General features: G+C 28.5%; 3 protein-coding genes across 3 annotated transcripts in view; 2 read left to right on the top strand and 1 right to left on the bottom strand.

Annotated features, from left to right (window-relative positions):
• On the top strand, window positions 1,458-3,772 carry LOC109325052 (probable aquaporin TIP5-1). Its single transcript, XM_019557195.1, has 3 exons — window positions 1,458-1,644; window positions 2,503-2,753; window positions 3,247-3,772. The coding sequence occupies exons 1-3, from the start codon at window positions 1,506-1,508 to the stop codon at window positions 3,628-3,630; spliced, it is 774 nt and encodes a 257-aa protein (XP_019412740.1). The 5' UTR covers window positions 1,458-1,505; the 3' UTR covers window positions 3,631-3,772.
• Window positions 3,986-4,586, bottom strand: LOC109325061 (dirigent protein 21-like). Its single transcript, XM_019557203.1, has one exon. The coding sequence runs from the start codon at window positions 4,561-4,563 to the stop codon at window positions 4,027-4,029; it is 537 nt and encodes a 178-aa protein (XP_019412748.1). The 5' UTR covers window positions 4,564-4,586; the 3' UTR covers window positions 3,986-4,026.
• LOC109363480 (probable inactive purple acid phosphatase 27) overlaps window positions 11,500-16,407 on the top strand; it is a 5,647-nt gene continuing 739 nt past the window's right edge. The window contains exons 1-10 of the mRNA XM_019609744.1: window positions 11,500-11,852; window positions 12,304-12,391; window positions 13,650-13,943; window positions 14,128-14,294; window positions 14,432-14,567; window positions 14,653-14,840; window positions 14,981-15,167; window positions 15,245-15,312; window positions 15,394-15,481; window positions 16,053-16,241. Coding sequence (XP_019465289.1) covers window positions 11,500-11,852; window positions 12,304-12,391; window positions 13,650-13,943; window positions 14,128-14,294; window positions 14,432-14,567; window positions 14,653-14,840; window positions 14,981-15,167; window positions 15,245-15,312; window positions 15,394-15,481; window positions 16,053-16,241 — 1,758 coding nt within the window. The remainder of the gene's footprint in view (window positions 11,853-12,303; window positions 12,392-13,649; window positions 13,944-14,127; window positions 14,295-14,431; window positions 14,568-14,652; window positions 14,841-14,980; window positions 15,168-15,244; window positions 15,313-15,393; window positions 15,482-16,052; window positions 16,242-16,407) is intronic.

Raw genomic sequence — 16,407 nt, 5'->3', positions numbered from 1 at the left:
TTGACTTACAAAATACTAATATAGATACATTAACTGTGTTTTCTGATGTTAAACGGAGATTTATGGTACTCGAAGAAGAAGGATGGGGATTATCTTCGTCTCATTTTGTGCATCAACGTAATTAGAAATTCTCATTCAATTAAAAGAAAAATCATAAATTAATTTTTCTAACATTATTTTGTGAAGTTTGATTGAGCAGGAACATAAAGACATAAAAATTATAGGACCAAAGATCCTTGTCAATGGGATGACCTCGGTATGCATAACTTTTTATTAATGGAAAGACAAATACTACAAAAAACAAATAAAACAATTTTTATTCTTTATATATAATGTAATAACACACTTTTGTTATTGAAAACACATGTAATAATTACCTATTCATCTATCATTATTCAGATTTTATGTTAAGTGCTTAGTCTGAGAAGTGCATCTTGTTTGTGTGTCGTGTTGTTAGTGATAGGATTTATAGGCAGATAAAATTTTCAGTCACCAAAGCTGTAGGGTTCAAAAATCAAAGAGAAAAACCATTTAAAAATAATTACTTTAATTTTGTCTCAGTCTCTTTTTCTTTTTATGGTATAACATATGATTCGGTTAATCAATTTATTAAGATAAACATCAAGCTTTCACTTTTCATGTTTGTTTATTATTTACTCAGAAATACGATCCTTCTAATGCAACACAAACACGTTTTGTGTAACCTTCATGGCTTTTCCTCCTGCAATGGATATAAGTAGATTGGGCTGTGTTGTGGGCTAAGTAATTTAAAAAAAAGTTTGGTTTTCATAAATTATGAATCTGCTGACTGAAACAAACAACACCAAATTCGTAAAATAAAAATTAAATCTAGAATTTAATATGTATACGGTGTAAGTGTTTTTTACATTGTCAGCTAATCATCCATCATTCATATATTAATCATTATTAACTATCTAATAAAAGTATTGCAAATCAATGATAAATAATATGCTGAAATATAAAAAACTTTATATTGACAATATATACATTTTAAAAACTTAAATCTAACTTGGAATTTTTACTATTTACTTTGATCTTTTTTATGAGAACTTGTCCAAATTTATTTTTCCAATTGTAAGGCGAAAGATTATGAACAACAAAAAATTATAAGATTAATTCTGAAAATAATCATTCTAACCATTTCAAAATTTAATATTTATTAAAATTGACCAAAAAATTTATTTGACATGAATTTTGTACTAGGATTCTACTTCTAGAAAGAGGATGGAAGGTACTATTAGTTCCTATTTGTAAGAGAAACATTTTTGTATATTAAATTAGTTAATTGATTAAATGATATCCTGATGAACGGTTATAGTTAGTTATTGTTTTGAAAATTGAAGAGGAATTGTGCATGTTGATAATGATAACCGAATCCATTAAAACACAAAAACTGTTTATTTATAAAACCCAACTTCTCCTTCTTCCATTTATTATTATTATTATGCGTTGTTCTCTATATCTTCATAAAAATAACACATACAATGTCTCTATCTTCTTCTGTTACTATTAGTTCTCGCTTTCATGATTCAATCACTAAAAGTGCATTTCGCTCTTATCTCGCTGAGTTCATTTCCACTTTCTTCTTTGTCCTTCTTGTTGTTGGTTCTTCAATGTCTTCACGTTAGTACTATTACTATTACTACTACTCATTCCATGTTATATATGCTTCTTTTTATTCAAACATGCATGGCCTTTTTATTTTTATTCATTAACATGCAATAATTTATAAAATCATATAGCCATGGAAAAATTCAGAAACTACATATAGTTGCAAGTTTTGTGTTACAAAGTATGCGTTTCAAGGTTGAGCATTATAATTCAGTTCCATAATATTTCGTGCATGTTACTAGTTGGGTTTTTCATGCTTTTATTGCTAAACTGATATACACACAAGACGCAATCATAACTTCCAAAATATAGAGGTTGAGGTTAATTTCTTCGGGCATATTTTTGGTAGGTATTACATACATGTACCCCAAAAAAATAATATGATACTTAAGTTTTCTTAAACCTGTATTCTGTTTATTTAATTTCATCTAGTTGTAAAATTATTGTTGGATTACATATAATTGCTTCTTAAGAAATATTTCTTTTATACCCTCCCTATGTCACTTCAGTAAAAAAAAATTCTCTTTATATTGTTGATTATTTTTGGTAATTGTTTCTCTCTTGAAAGTTGAAATAGTATTAATATTCAAGAGATGTTATTAGGATATTAAAATTGGAAGGGATAAAATCATTTTTCTTTTGGTATATCACCTGTTTTCATATTACAATTTGCCATTTGGCACATTTCATTTCCTGGACTGTAGAAGTTCAACAATAAGTTCTTGTAATGGAACAAGTTCATCATTTTCTTGATGCAGCAAGGGCATTTTATTTTGCTTTAATGTTTTGTAATGGAACATGCATAAAACTAAAAGGGTTCATCATAATATATATGGGCTTAAAGAGTTATTTGCTATGATTAATGAGCAGGGAAAATGATGCCTGATGCTATATTGAACCCAACAAGTCTAGTAGTTGGTGCCATTGCAAATGCTTCTGCACTGTCTTCTGTTTTGTACATTGCATGGGACATATCAGGTGGACATGTTAACCCAGCAGTGACCTTTGCAATGGCAGTGGGAGGCCACATTAGTGTACCAACCGCTCTCTTCTACTGGGTTGCTCAATTGATAGCTTCTGTTATGGCTTGCCTTGTCCTCAAAGTCATTATTGTTGGAATGGTACTACTATTTTCTCCTTTCATTTCGTTAAACATCTATGTTTCATATTTCATTATTTATCTCTAATATTGTGACTGGCATAACCGCATCACACGCAATTGTGGTATGATTCTGAATCATGATGATGTGTCAACATCGGGCCGCAACGTAACCGCATCGGGCTGCAATGTAACTGTATCGGGCCGCAATGTAACTGTATCGGGCCGCAACGTAACCGCATTGGACCGCATCGAATTAAAAAATATTTTTTTAATCACAAAATATTTTACACTGCAACGGTCGCGACAACGGCAGCAATGACTACAATCGCGACCGCAACTGCAATTTTGCTATAGTATTTTCTTCATTCTTTTTAACTTTTCCAATAAGGAGACTGAATATAATCTCACCAAAATGGCATGTGCATGTGTTTTTTCATGGGTAAATAATGTTTTATTTTTGCTACTACATGAGTCTTATTTACTCTACTCATTTGTTATATATGTTTGTTCAGCATGTCCCAACATATGCAATTGCAGAAGAGATGACAGGGTTTGGAGCATCTGTGTTAGAAGGTGCCTTAACATTTGTTTTGGTGTACACTGTTTATGCTGCAAGGGACCCTAGGCGTGGTCCATTAAGTTCAATTGGCATACTTGTAATTGGCTTAACAGCTGGTGCAAGTGCCTTAGCCGCAGGTCCATTCTCTGGTGGCTCAATGAACCCTGCATGTGCTTTTGGGTCAGCAGCCATTGCTGGCAGTTTCAGGAATCAAGCAGTGTATTGGGTTGGACCATTGATTGGTGCAACTATTGCTGGTCTTCTTTATGACAATGCCATGTTCCCTTCTCATGCTACAGATCCAATTAGAGGAATTTCAGAAGGAATTGTAGTGTAACTTTATATTATAGAGACATAGATTGAACTTTTTAAACTGTGGTGGTTTATGTTACGTGACAGCTTAGTTTGTATTGATTTAACACCTAGAATGTAATTTATAGTTGTGTTAGAAAAAGTGTTGTACAATGTATCATCAAATTGGAACTAAGTTGCCTATTTTATGAACTCGATTATGTCATCAATGTAAGGAATAATATTGAACTCCTTAGATAGTTTTTTTATTGGAAATACTTATATATAAAACATAATACTTTACCAATGCCTTATTATTAGCATGCGTAATAAGAACATAGATCTTCTGTCACAATTCATGTTTCATAAGACAAGGGAACATACTCATTTGAAGATGGGTGATCATTTTTCGGATAATAATACTGATAATACAGAAAAAGATCTAGTTGGGGACAGACACAGTAATATTATACTCCACAACAAAATGTTGGTGAGAAGAAATAGCCCAAATACTATTAGCAATTGCATATCCAGTTGCAAAGCGAAACACACCAGTGCCTCCAACAATAGGCATCTCTCTAACAGTATCAAAAACAGGGTTCCTTCCAAGCATGCTAAGAGTGCTACCTTCATTGAAAACAAAGTTGATGAGCATGACCATGGCACTGTCTTTTTGAAGTGAAGCCACACCAAACAACCCTTGAGCCCTTCCAACACTCTTTGAACTTAGCTCTTGTCCTTCAGTTAGGGCATTATCCATCATGAAAGTGGTTCCAAAACTAGTTGATGGGTCAATTATTTGAACAACTGTAGGGTTTTCACCCTCTAGGATGTCATGGTAGAAGAAATGGAGGTGGGTTAGTTTTGAGGGTAAGAAGATGTGTGATTCTTGTGAAAACAATCCATGCACAGTGGTGGTGGTGGTGAAGTAACCAAAGATGAGAAATAGAAACAAGAATCTTAGAGGATAGGGCATCATTTTATCTAACAATTAATGTGTACACTTCTTAGTTACTATTTATAGAGGTTTTTTCTACTATTAAAAGTCATTTTATTTCTTAAAAATTTGCATTGTGAATTTGTTTTTACCCTTTGAATAGACAAATTAGTTATTTAAAAATCTTGGGTCATATGAATTTTTCTTTCTAATATGTTAATCTAAATAGACTTTTGAAATCTAAAGCTAAATTATTTACAAACAATGTTTAGTCTCACTTATTATAAACTAGGTAATAGAGAATCTAACTTCTTTACGGACCAACTTATATTCACCTTCTTTTTAACTAGGGAGTTTTTCAATTTTTCATATACAGATTTGTTATAGTGGACAATTTTGAGAGGGAAAGGGGTTTTGGGTGTTATTTTGTTACTGCTATAGTGGGAAGTGTAGTACTATTTATTTATGGTGCTTGTTGGAATATTTTGAATTTTATATTGCCTCACGATCGTCACGAGTTCCTGGATCAAATATCTACCATTGTCATCCTAGCTGTATAAATTGTGTTTTCTTATCAACAAATAATTATAAATATTACCAACCATCCATTTGTATTGATTACTCACTCATGATAAAATAAGTTTGATTAAGTAAAAAAATCAAAACTATAATTAAGTTAAACAAAACATGATATATTGTATATAAATTTTTCCATTTTTTGGTTCATTGTAAAATGTGTTACTAATTTTAAATATATATTGTTTAAATCATCTTATATTATATTGTACTTAACCAAACCAAAAATAATGAAGATATATTAACTTATATATAATTTAGACTTGTCATTATAATAAATCATATATTGTTTACCTTAATTACATTTATTACCAATTTTTATTTAAAACATTACACTTGTATCTCATACATATATGTGTAGTCAGTGTAATGTATATATCTAAATCACAGTGAATGATATGTATAGAAAATAGAAAGATAATTTTTATACTTTAAAATTTGGGGATATGAATGTGATTTATTCCGATAAATACGTATAATTAATCTTAATTAATGATTGGTTCAAAACTTGACAGCCTTCATTTCCTTACTGGATTATAGACAAGGTCATAATCGTAATCACATTTGGAGAGTGTTTAGAAGTTAAAGACGTGGGAGAAAAATATATATTTATGAACTAATAATCTAAGAAGTTTTTACACTATTATTTTTCATTCATATTAATCAGGAATTGGTTTAAATATAAATGAATGATATATTAATTATATATGTTTTTTATATTAACTGTGAATGAATATCACTCTTTGCTTAATGTGATACTTATATCAATTTAGTGTTACAAAAGAAATTGATCACTATATCAATCTATCCACTACGCTTACAATTAATTATTTAATCAATTAAAGAATTTATGAACATGTTAAATATTTAATAATTTAATTTTTTTTGTTTCCCACATGTATCCTTGCACTGGAGGCAATCATGTCCGAGCCAGGGACGTCCACAGGTACGTGGGGCTAACTCTCCCAACGGACATTTTTCCATCCACAAAACTCGAATCCAAGTTCTTACTTAAAGGGAATCAAGCATGTACCACTTGAACCAATTCCTCATAAATTATGTTTGCCCCCATAGTAGTAATATAATGATTAAATTACAAATGAGCTAATATGGTGGCAACTTTGGCTCTTAGAGATATAATTTATTGACAAATTTCTTTACAGTGCTAAGTTAGTTCTGTCATGATGTTTGAAGGACTAAAGGTGACAACAAAATATAATTGTAAATTCATATTTTGTTATAGTTGAATCATCTTTACTTGATATTAAATAAATAAATTTAAATCAAAAGACGTTGGTGTAGTAGCGTAAGGAATAATTATTTATTTATAGTAAAGAAATACCTTGATAATGTCAATAATATTAAAGAAATCTACATAAGCATTTTTTTTAAACCATTAATCAGTGTACGTGGAGTACTCTTTTAGATACATGTAAACAAAATAGTTAATTTTATAACGTATGAATATATTAGGGGAAAATAATAAATAATGCATAAAACAAAAATAGTCAAACAAATATTACTTTTTATTAGCAAATAATACAATAAATGTACGAATGAGTATCTGTGCCCCATTTTTTATGTATCATTATATCCTAATTCAATAGAAAGTTGTCAACTATTTGAAAAGAAAAACAAAAAACAACATTTTTATGTTATTTGTTGGGATATAATTGATATAAGACATTAAGATTGGAAATTTTGGGACAAAATATCCTAGTTCTAAATGTATCTATCCAAATTACAATAATTAAGATTAAATTTATACTTAGTTCATGCACTCATTCATCACAATAAGAATTAAGAGAGCTGATTTTGTATATCATCAACGTATATTAATCATTCACATGTTTAATATTATTCACTTTTAAATAAAACTAATTCTAATAAACTAATTGTATAAAATCTTTATATAATATAAAATAGAAAAAAACACTACAATATGATGTTTCTACACCTGTTCCACCTATTATGTAGCTTCTCCAATCCACCAACAATTGGCCTTTAAAAGACTGAACAACTAACATGGAGTCACATTCAGCTTCCAAGTTAAATATATGTATATATGTATGTATGTTTATTCTTTATCCTCTACAAAATTTCGATGAAAGGATTCCTTCCTTAACCCAACGCGAAAGTAAATATTGTCAACTACCTAAAAATAATATTTTAAATATTGATGTACAAATTTTAAATATGATATTTTTGTCCTCCTAAAGTTAGCATTTTTAGAGCATACCTCACTCATGGAAAACTCTATGTACACCTCTCCCCTTCTTACTTCTTTTTCTTCTCCTCAAAAGTTATTTTTTATACTATCTTTTTCTCCATACACTGTCTTCATTATTCAATAAGAAAATCAAACTTATTTTCATTTTTCTATGTATGTCATCATTCTTTTGATAATCAATTGATTAACTTCACACATAAGATTTTATGATTTTTCTATTCTATATTAAGCACATATATGATTTATTTATCAAGCTCAAGCTATATCTATTTATTTTATCTTATTTTTATATTTTATTTCAAAATATGGATGTCTCTTAATCTTTCATCTTCCTCTTAATCTTAAGTGTTATGCATGATACTTTATGTGTTTTTGCTCAAGTTACTTTAAGAATTAAAATATATTAGGAGTTATTTAATAATTAAATAATAATGATGTGTAATTTGAAATTGATAATATTTTAGAATGAAATAATAATGAGATATAATGTTATTACTAATAATGTAATCATTTCATTAGAAAAAAATGGAATGAAATAATCATTTTATTTTGTAATCATAACTAAGAGATATATTTTATTTTGCTAGGAGTTATATAATTTTTTGTATTTGAATTTGATGTGTATTTTAAATTCTCAATTGTGCACATTCCAATTATCATTTGTTTATGTTAGGAGTTATTTTAGAATAAAATAATAATAATGTGTATTTGAAATTATCTTATTTTAGAATTAAATAATAATGAGTTATAAAAAATGTAATACAATAAAAAGGAAAATATATAATTGGTAACTTTTTAAAGAAAAAAGTTGCATTCAATCATATAAATTAATAATGTTACACTAAAAAGGTGAAAAAATAATTGATAACATTTTTAATTGAAAGAATACATTCATTCTTGAAAACATAACACATAATTAATATTTTTTGTTTTTTATTTATTTTTCTTCCTATAATGGTTTTACCTTTTTCATGATTATATTATTAATATCTATTTATTTATTATTTCTCTTTTATATTGATCGGTGCTTGATGGGGTGATAATAATATAAAAGAAAAATATTTATGTGATAATTTTAAAACGAATTAGAGTGAAGATTATAAGGCAAAAAAAATGTAATACAATAAAGAAGGGAAGAAAAAATTGCTTTAGTTTTGAAGGGAAAAATTGTACTAAATCATGTAACTCAATAACATTACAGTAAAAAATGGAAGAAACAATTGATAATGTTTTTAGAGGAAATAATTTACTCAATAATGTGGATTGATAGTTTTTACGGGAAAGAATTACATTCAACCATGTAAAAAATTAGTACTATTATGAGTATCTCATCACCTTTTTGGGTATGAAATTAATTCTTTTCGAGATTCGTGACTGCATCTTTTAACATGTGTTGCTCATAAGATTGAACTTTGACCTTGGACATTCAGTGAAGCTTTACCCCACTAAATCAACGTTTTGTTAGTATTCAATCATGTAAATTGATAACATTGCCCTAAAAAGGAAAGAAATAATTGATGCTAATTCAAATGATAGTTTTAAAACGGATTAGAGATAATATTATAAGGCAAAAAACGTAATACAATATTATAAAAAGAGAAATACAAAATCACCTCTCTCGTCCTCATTTTCTCTTTCCTTCCTTTTCCTTTGTTTATGGTTGCACATTTGCTATCTTACAATAAATGTCACTCTATATATATGACCTTATGATTTATTGAAAAATATATATTTAAGTTAAAATATATTTTGAAGTATTTTTTTAACCATTCAATCCTCATAACACATATAATTACACTCATTGGATAATAAATTTGCTCACTTTGTTTATATGGGTTATGCTTGCTAGTAGGTTTTTTTTTCAAAAGTTGGGTGCATTCCATTGTGTTAATGTGGGAGTGGGACAATCTAAAATGTGGTGCAAGTAGATTTCATTTCCCTCACAATTTTTTATGCATGAATTATTTCTATAATATTTAATAACTTTTTTATATTTTAATTATAATAATAATTAAACAATAATAAAATTAAATATCAACAATTAAATAATAATAATCAAATACTACTACTAATAATAAACAATGATGTTAATAAAAATTAAAAATCTTTAAAATAATATAAATATATTATTCTAAATGATTTAATAGGAAGATTGGAAATATAGTCATTAAATTCTGCTCTAACCAATTGGTTTTACTAGGAATTAGACATGTGACCAGTATGAGATGCTCACCCGACTAAACATGCATCAAAGTTGATATGAAGTTGTTCAATTTAGTCAATTTAAACATAAAATCTATGAGTAGACCGATACGACTATGTGAGGTTATTAATTTTTAAAATAAAAGTCAAACAACATTGTTTTGAACGAAGATAAAATTTGGTATTTTCAATTTATTTATGGTTATGTTTTGGTTTGATAGATTATGTAGTATCAAAACCTTAGTTAATTAATTAAATTTTAAACTGATTTCTTCGTCTTTGTTGAAATTAAAATATGATTCATAAATCGATGAATTTAGATTTGGATACTAATGGATGGATGAAAGATTATCCACCAATCCATATAAATTCGTTTAAATCATATTTTAAATTATTCAATCCATTCATATCCAAACTTAATAGATGAATTTCAATTCATCTAATCCTTTCATGTAAGGATGAGCATGAGTTGAGTTGAGACGAGTTAAGACTTGTCCTTACCCTATCCTAAATGTTGGTCGAGTCATTTTTCTAAACCCAAAACCGACCTTATACTCGACCCTAAATATTGACTTGGTCAACCTTTAAATTTGAACCGACCCTAAACCCAATTAAATATAGTGTATACTCATTTTATATAAACTTTTCTCAATATTATTTCTTATTATGGGTATGTAGAGACACATACAAACATGATGAATGAGTGACTATGAGTCGGGTCAAAACATGTTTGGTCCTACCCGATCTGAAATATTGACCATATCTAATTTTTAAACTCGAACTCGATGAGACTCAACCCTATTCGGGCTCGATCATGACCGAGTCATACCAGATGAACAAGTAGGGTCAAGTCCTGCTCATCATTACTTCTATGAATCCATTTCAATAGATTTGGATTGATGAATATCCAATCCATTTGTTTTTTTAATTATAAATAAAAACACTTTCAGGGAAAATCATTATATATATATATATTTTTGAAAAAAGTGCTTTTAACTTTTAAGAAACATTTTTTTTTAAAATGACTTTTAAACTCTTAAAAAAGTGATATTTTTTACAATATTCTACAAACATATTACATTTTATCATTCTACATGTGTAGTTTTTAAGAGATGTTTATATATGTTATGTATTTAAAAACAATGTTTTAATATTATCTATATCTATATGTCCTATAATTGATTTCAATTTAATAAAAAAATTAAAGTGATAGCGAAAAATATTACAAGAAAGTTGAGTTGAGATAATGAATAAAATTGGAAAGCAAAGAACATAAATTTTGAATGTTTATTTTTTCGAAGAATTGAATATTCATACAAATGAATATATAATATACATTGGATATAATGGACGAATTCAAATACATATATTAATAAAGTTAATCATTGAAATATATTCATTTAAATTCATTAGTTAGAGTTAATGAATTTGAATGAATCTTCTTGAATTTGGAAGAATGGTGAATAATTTTACCACATCTAGATTAAATCATATAAGCTATGTTGTTTGATTATTCATTCAACTTATTTGTGAAGTTCTATTATAGTAAAACCTTTGATGCTGATTGTTTAACTATGTACTTTTTTTATAATAATGTTTTTAAAATTGAAAATAAAATTATTAAATAATGTTAATAAGTTATATAATTTTTTAGAATATTTTAAAATCAATAATTTGGTCAGAGTTTAATAATTGTTATTGTAGCTTGTGCGGTATACTTGTTTCTCGAGTTGAGAAATTAATTTAAGACATACGTGAGACTAACTTTTTCAGTAATTTTCTTTTATCTACAACATTCGAATCTGAAATTTTTTTTATAAGAAATTAAACATATATTACTTGAACCAATACCCATTGGATCCTTTATTAACTTCTTTGATATAATATTAGTGATTCTATATCAATGCCCACACCTAGAGAGTGAAACTTTGATACAATATTAGTGATTCTTGTCTTCTTCTTCCTCCTCCATGGAATCCTGTAATTGGGTTCTCAAATATGCATCCATTTTACTTGTTTTATTCTACCGTAGTTCTTCATCAACCTATGCAACTCCAATTTCTTCATTTTCACCTTCACCTTTGGAACTTGTGATTATGAACACTACATCCTTGCACCAGAGTTACACAGCTCTTTCAGATTTCAGATTAATAAATAGACGATTTTTAGAAACATGTTCTGCTCCAAGTTCTTCAGTTCAAATCAATATCAGCTCATCAAAATCAACATTGTCAAATGATGAGTTCGTTACCGTCACCGTCACTGGCGTTAAGAACCCTTCCGAGGGTGATTGGGTAGCTATGATATCACCTTCGAATTCTAAGTAATAATAATTGAATAATTAATTGTTATTGCTACTTAAATTACGTGACTAGATAATCTATCACAGGTTTTGGTTCAAGTAGTAGATGTTTGATTCTCCTTTAAATAAGATCTCGAATTTGAGTCTTGTCTATGAAAAAATAACCATTTAGGAGAGTTAACCTCACATACCTATGGAAAACCAGAAAATTACGTGACTAGATCTATCGTTTTATCTTCTTATGTTGGATCATTAATACGGACCACACATGCTGTCCATTATTTCATGTTACTCTATATGTCAAGATGTATGATTGAACAGAAAAATATTTAATAATTATAATTTGAACTTTAATAATTTTTTTAAATCAATAAAAATTGATGGTACATGGAGTGATACAAAAAGTTGAACAATAGATGTGCTCCCGGTTAATACATGGGGCAACTTTGATGGTTGTTTTATTTTTTTGCAGTGTTGGAGCATGTCCTCTCAATGAGGCATATTATATTCAAACAGGTGACATTGCCAAGCTTCCTTTGCTTTGCCATTACCCTATCAAGGTATGTTCATGCATGCACATTCTTATTTTTCTTTTTATAAATTTTACTTTTCCTCTTCTCTTTGTCTCCTTCGTAATTAAGTTATTGGGTTATGTTAATCTCATAATTAATGGTAAATCATACATTGATTTTTTTTAGCTTTTCGAAATTATATCTTGATCCAAAGTTACCCTTTCAAGTTTTTTTATTGAGGTTAGCATTTTCCTAAATTGTTATTGGTTGTTTCATACTTGGCGCAATCAATTTCCATCCTTATTAATTTATCAAGATCAGCAAACATTAAATGGAACAATTTGAATTTGAAAGCATACATGTCTCATAAATGTCTTACCTATTATGTTTTGCAAAAAAAAAAAAAAACTACAATATATCATATTTAGATACAAATATATTTATGTTTTTTGATATTATTATTTATGACTAAATTTTAGTTAAAATTAAATTTTTAATGTGTTGTCAAGATTTTATTGGTTGTCTCTACTTATTTATTTCTTTTTATAAGTTTTTCTCTATCTTTGTTGGATGTGGTGCCAAACTTCTTCCTAACTCAAATTTTTAATGAGCTTATCTATGGCTAGAAAAGAATTATTTATAGATAGAATAGGAGAGATATTATTTTTTGTTGCCATAGAAGTGTATTGTAAAGGATAAAGTGTCCATTCTATTTTTTTTGTACTTCTCTATCTTAACCCATGATGTTAATATATAGTTTTTAAGTGATTGATACCTCATCTATTAGAATATATTATTTTTATGAGTAAATTATACTGAAATCACCTAAATTTTAGTAAAGTTACACAAAATATTTAGATTTTTCTAAAACTTATATAAATCACTCATAATTATATATACATACATTAACTACTCTTATAAGATAAATAAATGTGATTTTTTAAATAAAAAATTGTAACGGATGTAATTAAATCAAATAAAATATGGTATATTGTGAAGACAAATCCAAATATTATTAATTAAAGTGTTAATGAATGTTTTTCATTAATTAATTAAAACGACTCCTATCCCAAAATGGAATAGAGATTGGATACATAAATTCATTAATACATGTTATCACTCATAATTAGATCTTTGTTTTGTAATGCTTTTCTATTAATATATGTGGGGTAGTTACACCATTTGCTTAAAAAAAATGTCCTACACATAAAGTATTTATGTTTTTAGAAGATGAAAACACTAACACATGAATGAAGAAATGCCCTATATTCTGTAGTAGTAGTAATGTTGTACATTGAAAATGCAGGCACAATTACTGCAAAATGATCCAGAGTACCTAAGTTGCAAAAAGAAAGGGTGCAGTGGTTCACTAAAGTTCCATGTTGTAAACATTAGAAGTGACATTGAGTTTGCATTCTTCTCTGGTGGATATTTGAACCCATGTTTGGTAACAAGGTCTAACCCTATAAAGTTTGATAATCCTAAGATGCCACTTTATGGTCATCTTTCAAGCATAGATTCAACTGCAACATCAATGAGATTGACATGGGTTAGTGGAGATAATCAACCTCAACAAGTCCAATATGGAGATGGGAAAAAAGTTACTTCAGAAGTCACTACATTTTCACAAAATGATATGTGCAGTGAGTATTTATTTCTTATATGCTTCTACATATAGTTTTATTTGCAGCATGAATATCACTATCAACTTAATGATAAACTTTATACCTTAATTACAAAGTTAAATATTGCTATTGTAGTGTTGTTCTACATATTTTGATTAGAATTGTAATCATTTTATTTATGATTATATATTTGATCTGAAAATAACAGGTAATCCTACTATTCCAAGTCCTGCCAAGGATTTTGGATGGCATGACCCAGGATATATCCATTCAGCAGTTATGACAGGCCTTAAACCTTCAAGCACCTTCTCCTACAAATATGGAAGGTATGAGAAATTTTGTATTCATCCATGTTAGTGCATTAACAAATGATCTTAGAATAATGTCACACTCAAAAGTATTGCTAGAAGTTGTGTATGATATTATCAATAAATCACTGTTTTTTTTTCTATTAATATCGCAGTGACTCGGTTGGTTGGAGTGAACAAATCCAATTTTCGACTCCACCTGCTGGAGGAGCATCGGATGAGCTAAGATTCATCGCATATGGCGATATGGGCAAGACTCCTCTCGACCATTCAGATGAACACTACATTCAGGTAAATAGCTCATTCAACAAGAATAACAACATTTGTATGCATACTAATATGTACTGAAGAACTCTTTATCTTGATTTTGATGCAGCCTGGAGCTCTTTCGGTTATTAAAGCTATAACCGATGAAGTAAAATCGAACAATGTAAACTCAATCTTTCACATTGGAGATATAAGTTATGCAACTGGTTTTCTAGCAGAATGGGATTATTTCCTTCAACTTATCAACCCAATAGCTTCCAAAGTTCCTTATATGACAGCAATAGGGAACCATGAGAGGTATTAATTTAAGGCACGCTATTAACATATATACTAATAATTGAATAACAAGCACTATTGATTTAATAAAAATTAGAAGAAAAAAATGTTACAATATTTTGACATAACATTACTAAGACCTCTTGTTTATATATACTTAGGGATTATATAGCTTCTGGTTCAGTATATGTTACTCCTGACTCTGGTGGTGAATGTGGAGTACCTTATGAAACATATTTTCCAATGCCGGTTCAAGAAAAGGATAAGCCTTGGTACTCTATTGAACAAGCAAGTGTTCATTTCACAATAATATCAACTGAGCATAATTTGCTCCCAAATTCTGAGCAGGTAAAGTGAGAGAAACTACTATTTTGTTTATCACATTTTTTGAATAATCACTTCACATATGTAATGTTGGATTGCAGTATCAATGGATACAAAAGGACTTGGCATCGGTTAATCGAGAAAAGACTCCTTGGCTAGTCTTCATGGGGTAAGTGATTGACGCATATTTTAAACTTTAACCTTTATCATATAAGGATCAATCTATTAAGCATAACATTTTTACATGCAGGCATAGACAAATGTACCACAGTGGAAAAATATTAAATGAAGATAAAATATTTGTTAGCATCATTGAGCCATTGCTATTACAGTATAAGGTTAGCACATCAACCTTATTACTAAACCTTAATTAGTGTTCCTTCTAGGGTTGATAATGAACCAAACTAACTCGGTATTCATTCGAAACTCGATTCGTTATTTACCTCGATAAAATTGGTTCATGCACAAAATGAGCTGAACTTTAGCTAGAAATTGAGCTCGTTAAATAAACGAACCAAACTTAAATTGGATATAGTTCAACTCGTTAGGTTCATGAGCTAACTCGATATATATATATAAACAATTTTCATGTTTATTATGACTCATACATTATTTTTTATATTTAATTTAATTATATATATAAAAAAAATTATATTTATATATATAACCTTTTGAAGTATTTTTCAAATTTTAATTAATTATTTGAGTTGTCCAAATGAACCATTCGAACCGTTCGCGAACTTTAACCGAACCGAATTCAAGCTAAAAAAATAACTCGTATCGAACTCAAGTCGAGTTTCGAACTGAACCGAACTGAACTGAACCGAGGTGTCCGTGTATAATAAGCTATTTTATTTCCAGCCCTAGTTCCTTCTAATAGCTATTGACTATATGATGAACATGGAGCAGGTTGATTTGGTTTTATTCGGCCATATACATAATTATGAGAGGACTTGTTCCATTTATCAAAGTGCATGTTTTGCTTTGCCTAAAAAAGATGCAAATGGAGTTGACACATATGATCACAGAAATTACACTGCCCCAGTGCACGCTATCATTGGCATGGCTGGCTTCTCCTTAGACAAATTCTCAGATAATGTAACCATTTCTCCTTCATACATACACATACACACATATATATATATATAAATGTATATATATATATAAATGTATATATATATATATATATATATATATATATATATATATATATATATATATATATATATATATATATATATATATATATATATATATATATATA

This window comes from Lupinus angustifolius, chromosome LG13 (assembly GCF_001865875.1).
Source record: "Lupinus angustifolius cultivar Tanjil chromosome LG13, LupAngTanjil_v1.0, whole genome shotgun sequence".
Classification (NCBI taxonomy): domain Eukaryota; kingdom Viridiplantae; phylum Streptophyta; class Magnoliopsida; order Fabales; family Fabaceae; genus Lupinus; species Lupinus angustifolius.
This window is presented reverse-complemented; position numbering and strand designations above follow the sequence as displayed.